The following is a 22,421-nucleotide window of genomic DNA, read 5'->3' on the forward strand; positions in this document are numbered from 1 at the left end:
ATATTTTAAAATAAAAAACTGCATATGGATATCCAAACAAAAAACTTCATGTTTTTTTTTCTAAGGTGAAACATTTTCTTAAATTACCCTTTGCACTTCTCACTAGTACCCCTGAGATCCCCGCCGCACTGAGGGTTAAATATTGTTATCATGATATACATAATAATGCTGAGATTTTTCACTTTATCAATTTTTTTTATTTCAAGAAATTACATAAGACATGATAATAATGTCACTTTGTTACAATGTTGTAATTTTTAGTTTTACAATCGTTTCTTTAGAGTGAAATAAACTCCAGGATCTTACATTTTTATGATCATTTTGCAGAGTGTGTCTTCATGTGTGTGATAAGGTGAGTATGCTGAATGAATGCTTTTGAACAGACATTGCACTTGTGAGGCCTTTCACCGGTGTGTGTCATTATGTGACTCTTTAGATGATGAGTCATAGCAAAAGCTCTCAAACAAATGACACACTTGTGTGGCTTTTCACCACTGTGTGTCAGCATGTGTGACTTTAGTTCACTTCTCTGGATAAAAGCTTTTGAACAGATGATGCACTTGTGTGGCCTTTCACCAGTGTGTGTCATTATGTGTATCTTTAGATGACTTTTCATGGGAAACGCTTTTGAACAAATGTCACACTTGTGACGCCTTTCACCAGTGTGTGTCTTTATGTGTCTTTTTAGTTGATTACTCAAAGCAAAAGCTTTCAAACAAATGACACACTTGTGTGGCTTTTCACCAGAGTGTGTCAGCATGTGTGAATTTAGTTCACGGCTCCTGGTAAAAGCTTTTGAACAGATGTTACACTTATGTGACTTTTCACCAGTGTGTGTCAGCATGTGGCCCCTTAGAGAACCTTTTGCTGCAAATGGTTTAGAACAAATATGACACTTGTGAGGTGTTTCACCAGTGTGTGTAATCATGTGTGCCTTCAGATGACTTCTCTGAGTGAATGCTTTTGAACAGATGTTGCACTTGTGTGGCCTTTGATCAGTATGTTTCAATATGTGATCCTTTAGAAAACATTTATAAGCAAATGCTTTTAAACACACATCACATTTGTACCTCTTTCCATCAGTATGTGTCAACATGTGCCTCTTTAAGCTATTATTAAGAGCAAATCCTTTGCTACACATTTCACACCTGTGTGGCCTTTCTCCAGTGTGTGTTAACATGTGCGTCTGTAAATTTATATTTTTAGCAAAACCTTTTGAACATAATGCACATTGAAATGGCCTTTCCCAAGTATGTGTTGACATGTGCCTTTTGAGTTTACTTAAATTTAGAAAGTTTTTGAAGCAGAATTCACATTGGTGCTTTTTCTTAAGAGCATGCACCCATTTTATATGACTTGCAAGGTGTTCTTTTCTCTTAAATACCTCCAAACAAACATCACATTTGAATTGCATCACCTTGTTAAGGTGCACATGCATTACATGATCTTTTAGAAGGTCCCTTTGTTCAAATACCTTGTTGCAAATTTTATACACATTCAGTTGAGTGGCTGAAGCATTTCCTCCTGCATTATCTTGTTTTTGGTAATCATCTGAAACATTTGAAGGATAAGGTAAGGTTGATATTCATTTAATAATATATTCCTGCAATGAAAAAAATTGTTTTAACCAGTTTTGATAAACATATTATTGTAAATAAATTATTATAGGTATGCATGTACACATCTTTTCCTGTAAAAAGTCATTTGTCTATGTATGTATGTATGTTAGCAAGTTCAGCTGTGCTGAAATCCCAGGAACAAAGCATATGTCATTAACTAAAGCTGACCTGAATTATGGCTGGGGATAAGGGCTTCTCTGGTTTTGCACCAGGTCATGTTTTGGTAGCACCAATGTTTTGACAGCTAATTCTGCCATCGTCTTCAGGGTGAATTGACATTGCCGGGAATGTGCCCAGTATTTATGTTTGCTGTTGAGTCTGCTGTCTCGTGATTGGTTAAGATGCTTGTTCTCTCAAATCCGTGATCTTTTTGAGTACAGGTTTCCATGCATTGCTAATCTGGAATCCGTTGTCTCAATTTACCAGGTTCTTGTTCAATCTTATGTGGACTCCTTTGACAATCCGGTCCCAGTATCTATTGGCCGGATCCAGAAAAATATATCATTCTTTAAATGATATATTTCCTTTCCTGTGTGCTATGAAATACTTCAGAAATATTTTTCTTGATCTTTCTTGAAGTCCTTGTATAAAAAAAATGGTTTTGGTATCAGGGTAACACTAAGTAAATCAATGTAGAACAGTGATGTGAGACAATTATGACCCCTTTTATTAGCTATTTTCCTTTACTGGTTGTTTATTTGCAATAAAAAACCTGAGTTCATTTTACTTCAAGGCCATGCTATATTCCTTTTTTTGCTCAGCAATATCAGTTTAAATCTTATCAATAAAATATTACCAACCAAAATAACCTAGTTTGTATCTCTCATTTATTGGGAAGATATTGAAGATATTGTGAGTGACTTTTAGTACATACTTTATATACTTACAAAGGATAAGGTGCTTATTGATTAAGCATGATGGATGAAATAAGCAATTGACATAACAACAGAAAAGGTAAAATTTTGCAGATACACAAACGAGGACCCAAAGGTATCAGAAAATTGGATGCAGTAGTAAATAAGAGCTGTTTCAGTGGAACAATTTTTTTTTCAATTTTGCAGAAAACATGGTGGACTATTCAGAGTAAAATACTGCAGTATAATTTTATTTCCTGTTGGATGAATTACCAGTGCAACCATTAGTAATGCTCAAGACTTGTTATGCCAATCTCTTCTAACGAAACCCAGAGTCTATGAATGATTTATACTTTTGAGAATCAATTCAATTCAAAAGACCAATCACAGTCAGGCTACCCTTCAACATCAGCAACTGATCAAAATATTGACAAAATCAATGCACTCATTGGTGAAGATCATCACAGAACCATTAATCAACTCTGTGAGATTCTGGAATTTCCTTGCATTTCTTTTTGGTTGATTTTTTCTGAAGATTTGCATTTGAAAAGAAAGATTTTCATACCTTATTGCAGCCAAATTGGGCTCATACCCTTCTCTTTGTGATGCAATTTTTGAAAAAAAATAGCATGACATCATTTCTTCACTCCTCCTACCCTGAGAAAAACATATTAACTCTGACGAAGGTAAAACAAAATGTGCTAGAAAGCATAATTCAGAATGATCTGAGGCTTTCCTGGCAAATACTGTGGATGAAGGCTTCTCCGGTTTTGCACCACGTCAGGTAGGATAGCACCAACGTTTCGACAGCTAACTTTGCCATCGTCTTCAGGGTGAATTGGCATTGCCAGGAATGTGCCCGGGATTTATGTTTGCTCATGAGTCTGCCGACTCGCAATTGCTTAAGATGCTTGTTCTCTCGATTCCGTGATCTTTTTGAGTACAGGTTTCCATGCATTACTAATCTGGAATCCGTTGTCTCAATTTACCTGGTTCTTGTTCAATCTTATGTGGACTCCTTCATTGACAATCCGGTCCCAGTATCCATTGGCTGGACAAAGGACCTTTGTCTTTGAGAATTCTATTCTATGTTCTTTTTCGATGCAATGTTCTGCCACCGCCAATTTCTTGGGATAGCACAGTTGGATACATATCTTGTGTTCAATGAGTTGCTTTACCACTGTTCTCCCGGTTTCCCCAATGTATGATTTCCCACACTCTCAGGGGATTTTGTAAACTCCAGCTCACTTTAGATTCCGGTCATCCTTCACGGTGGATAAGAAGGATTTTAACTTCCTCTGAGGATTATGTATTGTCTTCACCTTATGTTTATAAGTATCCTGTCAATCTTTTTCAATATGGTGGACAAAAATGAGATGTAGGCTCTGGCAATCAGAAAACAGCAGACTCCACGCCAAACATATAAATACTGGGCACAATCGCGGCAATGTCACCTCACCCTGAAGATGATGGCGAAGTTAGCTGTCAAAACATTGGTGCTACCCTACCTGACCTGGTGCAAAACTCGGGAAGCCTTCATCCACAGTATTCACCAGGAAAGCCTCAGATCATTCTGAATTATGCCTTCTAGCACATTTTGTTTTACCTTCATCAGTGTCAATATGCTTTTCTCAGGGTAGGGGGAGTAGAAAAATGATGTCATGCTGTTATTTTTCAAAAACTTCATCACAAAGAGGGCAGTATGAGCCCAATTTTGCAGCAACCAGGTATGCAAATCTTTCTTTTCATATGCAAATCCTCAGAAAAAATCCTCTGAAAAGAAATGCAAGGACACTCCAGACATCTCACAGAGCTACTTGTTTCTGTGATGATATTCACCAATAAGTGCATTAATTTTGTCAACAGCTGTTGATGTTGAAGGGTGGCCTGAAAGGGGTTGGTCTTTAATTAAATTGGTTTTCAAAAGTATAAACCACTCATAGACTCTGGTTTTCCTTAAAACAGCTTTAGCATAACAGGTCTTGAGCATTATCAATGTTTCCGCTGCAAATTCACCCAACAGGAAATAAAATTTTACTGCAGTGTTTTTCTCTGGAGAATCCACCATCATTGTTTATTGCCAAAATGAAAAAATGTTCCATTGAAACAGCTTTTATTGACTACTGCAGCCCAATTTCTGTTACTTTTGTGTCCCCTTTTTATCTGCAAAATTTTACCTTTTTTGTTCTACCAATTGCTTATTTCTCTAAGCATGCTTAACCAATGAGCACCTTAACCTTTGTAAGCGCATAAAGTATGTACTAAAATTCACAGCATCTTCAATATCTGACTAATAAATGTGGAATACCAATTGTTATTTTACTTGGTAGTAGATTGAAACTGCTCTTGTGGACCAAAGAAAAAGGAATATAGCATAGACTTGAAGTAAAATGAACTGTTTTTTTATTGCAAATAAACAACCAATAAAGAAAATTATCTAATAGAATGGTTTATAATGGTCTCACATAACTGTTCCACATGGGTTTACTTAGTGTTACCCTAGCAAAATAAGTATTTTTTATACAATGACTTCAAGAAGGAACAAGAACATTTCCTAAGCATTTAAAATAAAATTAGCATACAGGGAAAGAAATATATCATTTAAAGAATGATATATTTTTTCCACAAAAAGATTGTTAATCATTAGGGAAATTTTATACTGCTGCTTTTAACATAATGCAGAAAATAAATCAATAGCAATGGATATGACATAACTAGGAAAACCTAGGATTGGGACTAGGAAAGTGAGAGTATACAGCAGTAACATTAAGTTGTGCAATTTATTTGTTATAATTTTTAGACATTTTTTTAAATTTCCATATGATTTTATTAATTCAATAATTGTGTTGGTAACATAAATTGTACATTTTTCCTGGCCAAATTATATGAATAACTGAATTTTTTTGTAGCAAATTATTTTTGCAGCTTATTTTTATGTATTATAATTTACTCTTTATGCATTTTGCAGAAGATATTTAATGAAAATTCTTTTTAGTTTCACTGAAAAAAGTAATCAATCAAATTTTAACACCAAATTTTTGCAGCATAAAATATATGTGCTGAATATGACTTAGCTTATCTTGATAACTTATTGACAAGATCAATTGTGAGGCAGTGCTGTGTAATGACCTACTTAAATTAAATTATTCCAAAAAATCCATTTTTATTACTTTTGATTTGGTCACATTAAATGACTTTTTTATACTTTTAACGACTGAAAATAAAAAATATCAAATTTCGGCAAAATTTTATCAAGTTGAACAAGCCAATTAGGTATTTTGCCCTACCAACATATCCCAGGAGGACCTTAGGGATAAATGTAAAATTAGAAGGCACTGAACTAACTCTCATCTTGGGACTAGGTTTTTGTGGCATTCAGATGGAAGACTTTCATTCTCAGGATGTCATCATGTATGTTATTTTTCAGACAACAGTTTAATCTGTGTCAACAAGGGTCTTCAGGTTGAAGTGAACCAGGTCTGGGTACTTCAACCTGAAGATGCTTGTTGAAACACAAGCAAAACATTTCTCAGAAAAACCACCTACATATGACATCCCCAGAATGAAGAGTGTAACTCTCATCTTAATCTTTCATTAAATCCATTGGGTAGATATCAAAATTAGAACATAATATTTGGCATGTTAATTTTTCAAAAAGTACATACATCTAACAAGTGCTTTGATAAGCAATTTGAGGTTTATTCCCATGGAAACTGAATGAATTAGTACAGCAGGAAACTAATATTAGGAACAAAAGTATGGGGCAATTAGGAAAAAAAACAAATAAATCCTATCCTGTTGCTTCAAACAAAAGCAGTATATACATAAATAAAGAATAATAGACATGGAAAATGAAAGAAAATAGTCTAACTGTAAATAATGGACATGTAAAAAATAAATGATGGCATTGATACCTTTCACATGATGTTTAGATCCTACTTAGGGTAAAACAAGATATAGAAAGGGAACATGGTTGTTTTTATCTATTTCATTTACAGTTCTTCACTGATATAGCCCAAAATCAGCATAATAGAGTAAAACAAAAGAAGAGACTTGAAAACACAGCATGATTAATATAAGATCTAGTCGGAGTAGCTAAATAAATAATATTAAATATATTAATAAATAATTGCAAAAAAGGATGATAATATTATCATATTTTTGGCAATAAATCATACTATTTTAAATGGCCATTCAGTTATTTTTAAAACAATTTTAAAAAGTTAACTTAGTTTTTCAACAAAACATTAGAAGTACTGCAAGGGTTAATCACCAATAGTTGTATTACACCAGAAAGTAGCAAAAGTGAAGTGTCAGCACAGCCATTAGCTGTCCTTACCTTGTTCCTGCAACACCTCCTCTTCCAGTCTTACTTGCATCTGAGGAATATCAGCATCACAATCTTCCTTAATGTTAACTTCTTCCTGACAGGGCATATTTATTTCTGCATCTTCCAAATTATCCTGCAAGATCAAAAAAAAAACAACAGATTTTTAGGATACCCATGAAAAATGCTTTTAAAACATGTTATTTTTAAATTAAGAAAAAAAAATTTTTAACGTGTACGCATTATATTAATATAATAAATAATATTTTAGCTGATAGCTCTTGAAAAAAATAATTTTTTTCTTCAAACAATTTACTTGCATTGGTTAGGATAAAAGGATTGATGTATGCAGAGAGTATGAAATACTTGTTGTGAAGTTGTCAGCCTGTTCAGTTGAGAAACACACTGCATATGACTACACAGTGAAAAACACTTCAAATCTCTTCCTTTAAAAAAATAAAATGTGATGAACAGAAATGTCTCTTGAGACTTGGCCTCAGCCATATTGAAGAGATATTAAGAACCCATCAACTAAGGCTGTACACTCTGCGAACTAGTGCTAACTTCATATGCATTATAATTATGTTTAGGTAATTACCAGTTAAGGTAGGTTATGGATGGACATAACTACCAAATAAATCTTTTGTGACTGCTAAGAAAAAAAAATCCACCGGCACACTTCACATTAAGTCCCCGTTCAGCTCTGAGTACTTCTTCTCATTTACCCAATCCAAAATTCTTTTCTTGTTTATGCCCTATCTTAATTTAACTAACATTCTCTCCTCTATTCGTTTTTAGCCTCTCACTGCCAGACAATATGGCTTTCCTCCAATTTTTCCTGCCTTCATAGGATTTCTTGGACAAACCCTTACCTTTGCCCAAAATGCCTAGCACTTCCTGATTTGTTTTCTTTCTGGTCAACTGCCTTTTCTCTATTCTTTTACATACCCTCATTTCAAAAGCCAACAATACCTTTCTGTTAATGTCCCCTATCAAATTTAATAAGTATTTTCTTTATATATTCACTCCATGTCCCTGTCATCAAATCCTACCTTTTTAATGCCTCATTTCTTAGTGCAGGTTTTCTTCTTACCTCACTGCTGCATTCACAGTATTGTTACTGAACACCTAGATATGTAAACGCTATAGTTTTTGCCCTCCTTTTCCAATGCCTTGCATTTACCTTTCTTGAAAATTGCACAATATATTTCATTATTATTGATTCTTATTCCATATCTATCACATAATGGACAACCCAGCCTTACATCTCTTCTGAGCACCGCCCACCAGACCATCTGTCCTTAACTTACACCTTATCAGTCTGAGATATGTACAGGTTAATGATTAGCCTCCTGTCCATCCTATCTATTCTTATATTTCACATTTAACTCACTAGTTCAACCCAATTCACTATATCAAATGAGCTTTTGAAACCATCAAAACTGATAGGTACATAGTGATTGTAATCTAAATTCCTCTCGATTAATGTTCTGATTACTTCAGAAGCATTATGCATGTCTCTCCCATTCCTGAACCCAGACTAAAAATACCCTAAGTAATTATTTGCTTGACTCTATTTTTTTATCGACAATACAAAGAACCACTTCAGATGTGCAGTATTTCACACTTATTGTTCTGTAGTTTTCACATGTGACCTTTACCTTATTTGGAAAGGAAATAAAACTTATCACATAACGTTTTCCTGGCAGATTCCTTCCGCAAAGCTTCTATGAATTAGTCCATATACTTTTCCTCCTATATTTTCCAAACCTTTTGGTAATTCTGCAAACATATTCTTTACCCATACTGCCTTATTTAACTTAATCTGCTTTAAAGCCCTTTCTATGTCATCATCGGATATACCTGGACCTAAACTATATTCCTCACTGTAAGCTTACTTTTTTATGTATAAACTTGTTTACCTAAGTTCTTAACTGTTCAGTTTTTTGATATTCTATCGATGTTTCTTTGATATTTTCTTTGTCCTAGCTTTCTTTATCTGAGTCAAGTTCTAACACTGTGTTACCATGTTGGCCTAAGTGCTTTAACAGACAGTTTTTCACATTATTTCTTTCAATTCTCTTGGATCTGTCCTATGTCAGCTATAAACTTACTCAACATATCTATAATTGTTACAATAGGTCTTTTCTACTTACTTTCTGATAATGATTTAACCTTGCTAAATCATACTCTAATTTTGCCCTTCTTCTACAGACTTACCATATCCTTAATCCTGAGAACCGTCATTTTATATGCTAACAAAAATTTAGAGAACCAATAACATCCAAATATAATGGAAAGAGTCAACCCCAGCCATACTCTTATTAATGGGCAAAGGATGGGTGAGGGAAATTGGGGAAGATATAAGCAAATATATCAATAAAAATTATAAAAATAAATAAATACCTGAAAATAAAACCAATCATAAAGATAATAAAAAAACTAAAATTAATTAAATACCACAAATGGTTAGAACAATGAAATGGAAGACTGCAAATAAATCATTTACTATCTAGCTTTGACAATAAAGCATTGACCTTTGCTAGTCTCAGGCACTCAAACATAAGTAATACAACTAAATTTAGTATAATAATAAATGAAAATTGTTCACGCACTCTTTAACTTGGATATACCATGCAGAATTGATCCTTGCTTCTCGCATGCAGTCAATTGCTATCAGGGCTTACGAGAGGTTTCCCTCTGTGCCAGGAGCTCACTAATCATACATAATGAAATAAAATTAAAAATTATAACAAATGAAAAATAATCATGCACCCTGTAGCTCAGATGTACTATATAGCAAGGATCCTTGCTCTTCTTAAGCAATCACATTCAATCAGGGCTTACAAGAGATTCCCTCTGCACCAGTGAGGCACACGTAATATAAAAACAAAATAATTATAAAATCTCCAGCTTGGATTACTTAAGCAGCTTTGATCCTTGCCTGTAACATGCAGGCACACTATAGCAGGGCTTACAAGAGGTTTCCCTCTGGGTCAGGGGCTCACTATTCACACAGAGTGAAATAAAATTGAAAATTATTACAAATGAAAAAAAATCACCCATCCTCTAGATTGGATATACTATATGGCATTGATTCTTGCTAGTCTCAACTTCTCCAACATCCATCATCTCTCTTTTCACTATGACCTGCATATGTTTGTTAAAAACGTTCAACAATAATAAAAAATATGACTAGAAAAGAAAAACATAGCACTACATTCACCTATTTCAATACAAGACTCATATCATAAGCAAGAATGCAAACATATTGAAATGTAATGAAATAATTGACTTAGTAATTCCACACACTTTATTTAAAAACACACGACCCAGGTTTCGACGTTGAACGTCATCATCAGGTGGTCCTCATAGAAGCACGCTGGCTATATATACCTTCTGATCATAGGAGGGGGGGGTTGGTCAGAGAGGGAGGTCGGAGGGGTAAAAAGGTTACAATGTAGCTGGGAAGAAAAGAGAATTACATTTTTGATTTAGAAGAGTGGTAGGTCTAGGAGTGGGGAGTGGGAGGGATACAAAATTTCGTTGGCAAGATCATCTTTCCAACGGACACATTTCAAAATTTCTAACTGCTCCAAAGCATCGAAGAAAAAGGTCAAAGGCTCGATGCTTTGGAGCAGTTAGAAATTTTGAAATGTGTCCGTTGGAAAGATGATCTTGCCAACGAAATTTTGTATCCCTCCCACTCCCCACTCCTAGACCTACCACTCTTCTAAATCAAAAATGTAATTCTCTTTTCTTCCCAGCTACATTGTAACCTTTTTACCCCTCCGACCTTCCTCTCTGACCAACCCCCCCCTCCTATGATCAGAAGGTATATATAGCCAGCGTGCTTCTATGAGGACCACCTGATGATGACGTTCAACGTCGAAACCTGGGTCGTGTGTTTTTAAATAAAGTGTGTGAAATTACTAAGTCAATTATTTCATTACATTTCAATATGTTATGCAAATTCCACAAAGTTACGCCTGAGACAACAAAAGAATGCAAAGCTTTTGCCTTTTTCATTGGAAAGGTATTACATATATGGATCATCGCAAAAACATTATATAGCCTAAAATATAAGTCTGGCTCATAAAGACCTATGCCTTTCACTTGAGTAAATAGTATTACATTTAAGGCATGAAACATAAAAATCTGTTCTTCTCATGGTAGTCATGATTTGAAAAATTAAGCATTAGTCATTATTGCATAGATAACTCTCTTCCTTAATTTGAATATTATGGTTCATTTCATCCTGGCTTGCTGGAAATTCATTATCCACCGGTTCTCCAACATCCATCTTCTCTCTTTTCACTATGACCTGCATATGTTTGTTAAAAATGTTGAACAATAGTAAAAATTGTGACTAGACTGTTGCCAGTTTCAACATTTATGTATGAGAATTTTTGAAAAATATTGGGTAGTAAAAATGATTTATAATAGGTTATTATTGGACATATTTGAAGTGAAAATGCAAATCTTAGACATTCAAAAATGACTAATTGCAAATTCTTCTTTTATCAAGAATCAGTCAACATTGTATGTTTTGAACATATGACCCTATAACTTTAACCTTATAAGAATAGATGCTAGTCATTTTCTTGGCACATTGTATGTTTCAAAGATCAAATGAAAAACTACCATTGAATCAATGTTTACATGAATGAAATATTTCCATATAAAAGTATATCTTTTAAAAACTAATACATTAATGGATCTGACAGATGGGTAAACATGTCAAAATACAGAGGAATTACTTTGGCAATGCTTTGGAAATAATTGTAATTTTTTCCTTTGTACATGTCTAATGCATACAATATAAACACAATTTTTAAGTCAATGCCAGTATTTGTCGTTTGGTCATTAGGCATTTGTACACTAGGGAGGAAATCACTGCATACACCTATTTCAATACACCACCTATATTTTGTGTAGTAATTCAATGCTTTTGTCTTTTCCATTGCCAAGGAATGACATATGAGGACCATCAGTATTATGATATAGGGCCAAAAATATGTCTTTTACATAAGCACTCATACCATTAAATTGGTAAATAGCATTCCATTTAAGGCATGAAACATAAAAATCTGTTCTTGTCATGGTTGTCATGATTTGAAAAATTAAGCATGTCATTATGCAACAATTGCTCTTATTTTTCCCTTACCTCTTCCTGAATTTGAATATTATGGTTCACTTCATCCTGGCTTGCTGGAATTTCAATATCCACCGGTTCTCCAACATCCATCTTCTCTCTTTTCACTCTGACCTGCATATGTTTGTTAAAAATGTTGAACAATAATAATAAATAAAGCATCAAAATCAACCAACATCAATCAACATCAAAATAAAAGTTGAGTGCTAAATCAACAATTTCTATTGAATGAAAACGGTTGTGATAATTGCAATTCGAAATTACACAGCAGGGCTTTTGTCCTAATATCTTATGCTTATAGAATAACATGTTTCCATTTAAATCTGTGGGAAGATCATTTATATCTACATATACTTGAGCTCCCTCCCCGGACTACAACCTTGATGTGGTGGAAGGGCTTGTGTGTTCCGATGACCCCTAGAGCTGTGCTGGCGGGAGTAATAATTATTGCTCCTGGTAGGGTCGCCCATGCCAGATAGGTCGAAGGTTAGGAGCCAGATGAAAGGTAGTCCACGCAGCATCTGTTCCTCAGTGAGGCGGCTGCAATGGCATCTGACCCCAGTAGGGCGGCCAGTAAGTGATGGTGTCACATTAAAAACACTATTGAGGAAGGCAACCGGAAACCACCTCAATTATCATTCCCAAGAAAAATATGATAGACAATAGAGATATTTTGTCCTGGCAACCACGGGGCTCAGCCACATTGGCAATGTGTTATGCCCAGCAGCGGGAGAGGCAAGGCTTCCGCGGTCATCATCCCACAAAACCCTTGCAAGGGAAAACCACCAGCAGGAGGACAGAAGATGCAGGAGAAGAAGACCAAATTAGTTGAAATAGGAAGGTGGAATGTTAGGACAATGATGAGGACAGGGAAATTGAAGAATGTTAAGCGAGAGATGGAAAGGGGAAAAATAGAAATTTTAGGTCTATGCGAGGTGAGATGGAAGGATAGCGGGGATTACTGGAGTGATAAGTATAGAATAATATACAGCGGTGGGGACGAGAGCCAACGAGGGGTTGCCATAGTATTAAATGAAGAGGTAGGAAGAAGCGTAGTCAACATTGAGCAGGTAATGGATAGAATACTACTAGTGGAGATAAAAGCAGAACCAATGAACTTAGTTATTATTCAGGTATACATGCCACTGAGCAACCATAAGGAAGAAGAGGTTGATAGGATATACAATCAGTTAGAGGACATGATCGCGTGTGTTCCTGCAGGGAAACATTTGATAGTGATGGGGGATGGAATGTGACTGTAGGCAAAGGAAGAGATGGTGATGAGGTGGGGGACTATGGTTTAGGCACGAGGAATGACCTCGGGGAGAGAGCAGTTGAGTTCTGCAGAAGACAGGGGTTAGTCATCACCAACACTTTGTTTAGACACCACAAAAGATGCAGGTATACATGGAAAATGCCAGGTGACTCAGAAATATATCAGCTAGATTATATCCTGGTTAGACACAGGTTTAGGAACAGTGTGGTAAATTCCCACAGCTTCCTGGGAGCGGATGCGGACTTAAACCACAATTTAGTTGTTATGAAATATAGCGTACATTTCAAAAAGATAAGGCAGGGGCGGCGAGTTAGAAAATGGAATGCATAAGCATTAAATGGGTTGAAAAGGAAGGAATACAAACAGACGGTAGAGAAAATCATGGAGGATGGTAAAGAGCTAAGTACTATCGAAGAAAAATGGGAAAGTTTCAAGAAAGGGTTGTCTAAAGCCGCAAAAGACACTATTGGAACCGTTAACACTAAAAGGACTAGGAAACCATGGATCACGGATGAGATGATTACAAAGATGGATGAGCGGCGAAAATGGAAGAATATAAATGCAGAATTAGGCAAAATGAAGTACAAAGAATTGAACAATAAATTGAGGCGGGCAAAAAATAAAGCAAAAGAAGCATGGTGGAAGACGCAGTGCAAGGATATGGAAAGTCTGAAGAGGAAGGGTGAAATCAATGCGCTATACAGCAAAGTTAAATTGTTATCGGGAAGTAAGAAAGGAAGAGCTATGCTAACAGTTAGAGATAAGGCGGGTAAGGTAATAGTTGACTCAGGAAAGATCCAAGAGAACTGTATAGTAAAGACCTCAGACCAACAAAGTTAGACATTGAAAAAGAAAATGACATAGAGGCAGACAGCTTATGTCCAAACATACTAGACAATGAGATAGAAAGGGCATTAAGGGAGATGAAACTAAATAAGGCCGTGGGGGTAGATAACATTCCCGTGGAACTTTTAAAATGCTTAGGAAAATGTGGGAGGAAGAGGCAAAAGGGGTGATTCGTAGTATTTATGAGCAGGGAATCTGGCCAGAAGACTTAGTGATATCAGTTTTAGTTCCTATTCCGAAAAAGGTAAAGGCCACGTCATGTGAGGACTATAGGACAATTAGTTTGATATCTCACGCAGCTAAAGTTATTCTCAGGAACATAAACAAAAGAATAAAGAGTAAGGCAAATGATTACTTAGGGGATGATCAGTTTGGGTTTAGGAAGGGGAGAGGTACTCGTGATGCCATTGCGGTAATGAGATTATTAATCGAGAGGAATATAGAACAAAACCAGGAGATTATTGCCTGTTTTGTAGATTTTGAAATAGCATTTGATAGAGTGAATTGGGGAAAACTAATGAGTATATTGCAGAAAAAAGGAATAGATTGGAGGGAAAGGAGGCTAATCCGCAATCTGTACATGTCTCAGACTGCTCAGGTGCGGGTGGGAAATAGGGAGTCAGGATAGGCAGTGTTAGGAAGGGGTGTAAGGCAGGGTTACCCATTATCACCATTGCTGTTCAACCTGTATGCAGAGGAAATAATCAAAGAGGCATGGGAAGAACTCGAGGTAGGAATGAACGTGGGCTGTGAGTTCGTAAAATCAGTTAGGTTTGCTGATGACCAAGCTTTAGTTTGTCAGTCAGCCAATAGAGGGGCTGCAAGCATTGCTGAGTAAATTGGAAATTCAGTGCGACAGGTATGGGATGATAATCAATATAAATAAAACAAAGGTTTTGCGATTTTCTAGAAAGAAAAAGGCCAAGCTTAACATTAAAATTGGAGGGCAAAAACTAGAGAAGGTAGTTTACGTATCTTGGTAGTGTTTTGGACCAACACGGTCAAAGTAGTAGGACGTAAGGAGAAGAATTGCGGTTAGCAAAGAGGCTTTCACAAGGAGGAGGGAGTTGATGACAGGGACTTTAAGTAAGGGTGTTAAGAAAAGACTCGTAAAAACTTTGATATGGAGCGTAGCTATGTACGGTGCGGAAACGTGGTCATTGAAGCAGGAGGATAGACGTAGATTGGAGGCTTTTGAAATGTGGGTCTGGAGAAGAATGGAGAAGGTGAAATGGACAGAGAAGAAAACAAATAAGGAAGAACTTGGTATGGTGGGCAAAGAGAGGGGTTTGTTGGGAGCAATCCTATGGAGGCAGGAAAAGTGGATGAAGGGGGTGTTGACTGGCAGTAGGATGTTGAAGACTGTGATAGAGGGTGAATGCTGGGCAAAAGAGGAAAGGGAAGGAACAGGATAGGGATGTTGGATGGGATGAAGGGAAGAAGAAAGTACTCAGAGATGAAGAGGGACCTGATATAGAGTAGGATGATGGATTTTATGTTTTGTTAGGAGTAATAAAATATTTGTTTGGTAGTTGTGTCCATATAGAAACCTACCTTAACCAGTAGATTACCTTAAAAAATATATATACTTAAGCTTGATATCACAGTAAAACTTATTAACAAGCTAAAAAATTCTAAAATTCAAAAATATATTACCTTTGCTAATTTCAACATTTAGGGTTAAGAAATTTTTAACAGATATAATCTTAAGAAATGAATTGTATTAGGTTACCATTTAATATATATATGAAGTGAAAATATAAATCTCAGACATTCCACAATGACAGAATGAGAATTCTTCTTTAATATGGAATAATTCAAAATTGTAAATGTTGAACCATTGAAACCAATAATTTAAATAAATAGGAAAAGATGCTAGTCATTCTATGGATAAATTTGTTTTTGCAAAATGAATGGAAAAAATCAATTTTAACATGAATGTCAGCATACAAGTACATCTTAAAAAACTAATACATTAGAAAATCTGACAGAGTGAAAAATATGCCAAAAAATAGCGGAATTACTTTGGCAAGGCATGGGAAATATTTGTGTCCTAACTATTTGTTTACAAGGCACAAAATTGAATGCTGAGAGATAATGATGGAAAGCACCATAATTATAATTTTGATTCTGGCCTCTAGTCATTTAAGAACACCTGTATGGATAACAATGCCACGTGATTGCTGAGGCTATGTGAAATCATGATCATTGAATCATGATCCCATTCAGCTTATGGAGGTTTCTCCATAATCTGAATGGGATCATGATTCAAAGATAAATGCGTCACTTCTGGCAATGAATGAGTGCTAACATTGTTTCAACCGGGAATGCTTCTTTCATGCAATTTGCTTGAAACTCTAGCATTGACCACTCCATGATTAGCCAAGTCATTATCGTTACTGAAGGCATGATTTGACTCCCTCCCTATATTTAACTTTCTATACCAAATATGAGCAAAGGACTGGAATTACAATAATAAAATATAACTAAAATTTGTTTTCTTTGGAGTAACTTTAAGGAATTTGCATTATATAATGAAATTAAAAGTAATTGTTCACTTTATTATTTAACACTTTATTTAAAGACACAATCCAGATTTCCAAAGTGAATGTCATCATCAGATGGACCTCATAGAAGCAAACTTGGTATTTATACATTCTGATCAATGGCGAGGGTTTGGTCAGAGATGGATGGTGGCGGGATAAAATGGTTTGAAGCTTTCATGCATTGATCCATTATTTAATAGCTATCCCAATGCCGAAATTCAATGCAAAGAAGGAACTTAATGTTATTAAAACATTAGCAGTACACAAAGGCTATTCAGAAGATTTAATTACTAAATTATAACAGAAGAAACTTACAGAAGTTGCCAAGTCCCATTACATTAAGCCCTAATAATTTAAAATATCTCATTGCCAAATGGGACCAGGACTATATCTAGGGACCGTGCCTCAAAATGTAATTAAAATAGAACCAAAAAGGAAAAATGAAATGTCATTTTACAGTGGTTTATGCCTTAAGAACCTGATCACTTATACTAAAGACAAAGTCCCCAAAAATGAGAGGAGAGAAATATGAGTGTTAAAGTGATTAGAATGTAACACAAAGTGTATTGCGTGAACAGGATGGAAAATTTAAGGAAAGAATTAAAGAACATGAAACGTGTTAAAAATAAGAGCTTAACATTCCTCTTTGCAAAGAAACTCATCAAAAGTGCCCACCGAAGTGATTTTTTCATCATAAAACAAGATAATTTGGGAAAATATAAGCTCTCCTCAATGCACCAATACCACATTTGATGAATAAATTGTGAGCAGAATCGTCATAAATTGCCTGTTATGTAATATAAAATGTCTAGCCTATATATTAGCATGGGTAGATAACATTCATATCTTTGGAAAATTATTATCCAATGTAATTAGAAGCTTATGTTTTGTTGTAACAAAAATATTAACAACCGTTTAAAAAATTAAAAACAAGTGCTTTCCGACTATGCCATTAATTATTAGAGAAGATCTCAATGGGAAAAACTAATCAATATGAATAAATAAAACATAAAAAAAGGATTTATCATTTTTCCAACATCCACTTTACACCTATTTGGCACCTGCATTAATTTTTAATCCTTGCGCAACTATGACTAGATACTATTAGGCTGCACAATTGGTTAAAATGATTATAGATGTAACCCAAATTCAAATTACAAATTCTGTTAATAGCACAGATTAAAAACTATACACTTGCAAATTTTACTTAATAATTCTTGGAGTTTCTTCATGAGGAGGAAATTTCTTCAAGAAAATGGCTTTGAACAAGAAGTCATTACTACAATATTGTATTTTCACACGAGATTATATTTCACATAGGTACATACGTAAATTCATAATCATTCCCACTTTTTTACAATTTATGAAGCGTAATTACCTTTTTTAATGAACTAATTTCACTAATTTTTTAAAAGAAGGCAGTCTAAGTACTCTCATGCATGCTCTTCTGAAAAAAACATACAAGTATTCAATTTTTTCTCACGAAAATCGTTAATGCAAACAATATTCGCAATGTTTAAGTAAGTGCCCGTATTTGCCATTTGGTTATTACCCATTTAGGCATTTTTACCCTTGGGAGGAAATCTATTTAATATAAACACGTTAATTAAACAATATGCCTAAATTCGTAACGAATATTGTAACCACGGACATTATGACATAAAAACATAACTTGAAGACAACTCACCTTTTCGGGGCTAATATTTCCCTCGTCCTGTTTGTATTCCGTTTGCCTCTCCAACATAAGATTGTTTTCGTAGCATTGCTGCTTGAACATATAGAAATCGGTCAGTATTTTAAAGCACTGATAGCAAATAAACCACGGGTTGATTCTATCCAATACTACCTACGAAACAAATATTATCAAGGTATTAAATCCCACACATCTTCTCTCAGTATGACTCTAATTATTGACATAGTAATGCAAAAGCTTTGTTTTGACATAAAACAGGGAACAAACAAAAACTTTGTGGTAAATTTACGATAACAGCGTCTTGATGAAAAAGAAACACGTAAATGATGGCCTACTTTCAATTCCAATAACTCTTCTATTGCTTCTCGCACCAACTGCTCAGCATCGTCGTTTTCACTAAAAATATTTGTCAACCGACCACCACTGCCAAGACATAATCTACACTTTAAACTTTCTTGCCGAGACATCTTCGTCGCAATAACAACCGTCAACATTAAAAACACGTAAGCAATGGATTCCAAAATGGCCGACTATGTATCGATGAGTCGTTCGTTCTGAATCGATCCCAAAGTGGGAGTTTGCTAATCGTTCTTCTTTTGTTTTGGACCTAGGTGATCAACAAATTCAAATAACTTTCCACTTTTTTAAATTATTTAAACTCTCACTTAATTAAGTGTATTCATTCTTTTGAACAAATAAAACTGTCGGAATAGCAAGATTTTAAAATATCACTTGGTTCTCTAAAAATGACACAATAAACATAATATTACATTGTTCGAGGCATAAGAGAATACTTTATTTATTATTTCTACGTTTACCAACAAGTTTAATCCTTTTAAAGTGATGTTGTAATAAGACAGCTGGGTTTCCGGATGAAACATTTCCTTAAAAGTGTCATTATTCAGAGAGAAAAAAATATTCATGAATTCATTAATGGCAAATATTACCTTTTAATGTGTTGATGCCTTAAGCACAAATTACTTAATACGGCATATTTAATTGCAGTCAATGAATTTTAATAAATAAAGTTGAAACAAAACCATGGCATGGATTCTTAAAAATACAACGACTGTTAGCCAAAGGTCAAATGATTTGAAATAATTATAAAAAGGGAAGTTTGAATTGCTCTGTTTTTTATGATTTTTGTAGCGACAGACGACGCGCTCGCGCCTCGACTCTCACTTGTCCAACGATGCGCTCGAGCCTCGATTCTCAATTGTCTGCAATTGCCCTAGAGGGCCGAGCGGCAATGACCAGAATGGCCTGGCGGCAATGACTCCGCATAAGTAGTGTGCGCGCATCCACCGTAGTGTCCAGATCGAGTCCGTCAGTCGCTTCATCGAGGACCTTCCATAATGTACTCGTACTAAGTCGCCGCAATAAACCTTACTATCCAATATCACCAGCATTATTCCTACCTAACCACGTGGAACCCTACATTTTGGTGACCCCGACGTGATCTTTTCCGGCGTTTTAGGGACCACGTGGTCAGGTGACCGGAAGCATTAGTGCCGTAGTAAATACTATTTTTTGTCTGACTCGTCGATAGCTTAACGCGGGTGAAAATGTCCAGCGAGGAAACCAACGCACAGTTCGCGAGAACAAGCATCCGAATTCCCCCGTTTTGGCCCGAAGATCCGGCAGTTTGGTTCGCACAGGTGGAGGGGTTATTCCGCCTAAACGGCATTACAGAGGACTCCACTAAGTATTATTTTGTGATGTCCCAACTGTCGCAGAAGCACGCGGCCGAGGTGAGCGACATCATTATTTCTCCTCCATCGGACGGGAAATACTCCCGTCTCAAAGAGGAACTGATTCGGAGGCTGACGGCGTCCGAGGAGCAACGCATCCGCCAGCTCCTCGAACACGAGGAAATAGGCGACCGCAAGCCGTCGCAGTTTTTACGGCACCTCCGTACCCTCGCCGGACCTACCGTTCCGGATACTTTTTTACGGACGCTGTGGCTGAATCGCCTGCCGGCCACCACGCGTGCCATTGTGACCGTCCAAGATGGCGGCGATTTGGACGGATTCGCCATTTTGGCGGATCGCGTCCACAAGGTAGCGCCCAAGCCTCAGGTATCCAGCGCGTCTATCAGCGACGCCATGCTGCAGAGGGTTGAAGAGTTGACCCGCCAGGTGGCGGCATTAGCGGCCCAGATGAGCCAGATGTCCGCGACGGTGGTTGCACAGGTCAGCAATCCCTCCCCGATTCGTGCACGCTCGCGGTCCCGCGGACACACACGAAGCAGTTCCCGCCATCGCTCTCACTCCCGGAACGCTGTGCGACAGGATGGAGTATGCTGGTACCATACCAGGTGGGGGGACGCAGCCCGCCGGTGCACTTCCCCCTGCACCTTCACCCCGGAAAACCAGCAGGGCAGTCGGTAGACGCGGCAGCCGATCACCGCCCTCCTGTAGGCCGCCTGTTCATAATCGACTCCACCAGCAAGAGACGGTTTCTCGTGGATACCGGTTCCGATCTGTGCGTATACCCTCGGGCCTTAGTTCACGGCCACCGCGAGAAGTCATCATACCAACTGTATGCAGCAAATGACAGCGTCATCGCAACGTACGGATGCAAGGAGTTGCTCCTCAATTTCGGCTTCAGGCGGGATTTTCGATGGCGTTTTGTGGTAGCTGATGTGACAAACCCCATCATTGGCGTTGATTTCCTTAGATTTTACGGCTTACTGGTCGACATGAAAAATCAGCGCCTCATAGATGGCATCACAACCTTGAAAGTGAGCGGAATCGCTGTGCGCGAACCTTTCCCACACATAAAAGCGCTAAAAAGTGACATGAGGTGTCATCACATCCTCGCGGATTTCCCGGAAATCACGCGGCCCGCCGGCTCACCCGAGGCCCCCCTCCACTCAACGGTCCATCACATTCGCACCACCCCAGGCCCACCGGTTTCCAGCAGACCCAGGAGATTGGCCCCCGATAAACTTCGTATAGCTAAAAACGAATTCAGTGCCATGCTACGCGCTGGGACTGCGCGCCCGTCCGAGAGTTGTTGGTCTTCTCCCCTGCACCTCGTACCAAAGAAGGGAGACGAGTGGCGCCCCTGTGGCGATTATCGGGCGCTTAATGCGAGGACCGTCCCGGATCAGTACCCGGTGCCGCACATCGAGGATTTTGCCCACAACCTCCTCGGTAAGACAGTGTTCTCCAAAGTGGACCTAGTGCGGGCATATAATCAAATTCCCATCAACCCGGAGGACATTGGGAAGACAGCCATAACGACACCGTTTGGCCTGTACGAATTTACATGTATGACGTTCGGATTGCGAAACGCGGCCCAGACATTTCAACGCTTCTTGGACGAGGTCCTACGGGGACTGGATTTTTGTTTCGCCTACATCGACGACATCCTGGTGGCATCCACTTCCGAGGAGGAGCACACGACCCATCTCACCCAGTTGTTCGAACGTTTGAAAAAATTTGGTGTGATTTTAAACCCCTCGAAGTGCTTGTTTTTCCAGCCGGAAGTAATTTTTTTAGGATATTCTGTGTCTGGGAAAGGCACTAGGCCGCTCCCAGAAAAAGTAGAGGCCGTTAAGAGTTTCCCTTTACCGCAAACGGTGAAAGGCCTCAGACATTTTTTGGGCCTTATAAATTTTTACCGTCGTTTCCTGCCCGGCGCCGCCACACTCCAGGCGCCATTGAGTGATCTTTTGAAGGGAAATGTTAAGGGCAAAGACCGCGTACCGTGGTGTGCTACTTCCAAGGAAGCGTTCGAGGCGTGCAAAGAGAGTATTGCACAGGCTGCACTCCTCGCTCATCCAAATGTCAACCTACCTCTGGCAGTGTTTTCCGACGCTTCGGACTTCGCCATTGGCGCGGCTCTCCAACAAAAGACGGCACAAGGATGGCAGCCTCTAGGATTTTTCTCGCGCAAGTTGAACGGTCCACAAAGGAACTACAGCCCTTATGATCGCGAGCTGTTGGCCGTGTATGACGCGGTGCGGCATTTTCGCCACATGGTCGAGGGAAGACAATTAACGATATTCACAGACCATAAACCCCTCGTTTTTGCCTTTCGCCAGAAACTTGATAAGTGCTCCCCAAGACAGTTCCGCTATTTAAATTATATTAGCCAG

General features: G+C 37.5%; 1 protein-coding gene across 1 annotated transcript in view; it reads right to left on the reverse strand.

Moving 5' to 3' along the window:
- Nucleotides 1-245: 245 nt before the first annotated feature.
- Nucleotides 246-22,421, reverse strand: part of LOC139701283 (zinc finger protein 665-like) — a 31,396-nt gene continuing 9,220 nt past the window's right edge. The window contains exon 2 of the mRNA XM_071599760.1: nt 246-1,027. Within this exon, the coding sequence (XP_071455861.1) occupies nt 317-1,027 (711 nt within the window). The 3' untranslated portion in view covers nt 246-316. The remainder of the gene's footprint in view (nt 1,028-22,421) is intronic.

The sequence above is a fragment of the Hetaerina americana genome, unplaced genomic scaffold, assembly GCF_022747635.1.
Source record: "Hetaerina americana unplaced genomic scaffold, ioHetAmer1.1.p SCAF_111, whole genome shotgun sequence".
Taxonomy (NCBI): domain Eukaryota; kingdom Metazoa; phylum Arthropoda; class Insecta; order Odonata; family Calopterygidae; genus Hetaerina; species Hetaerina americana.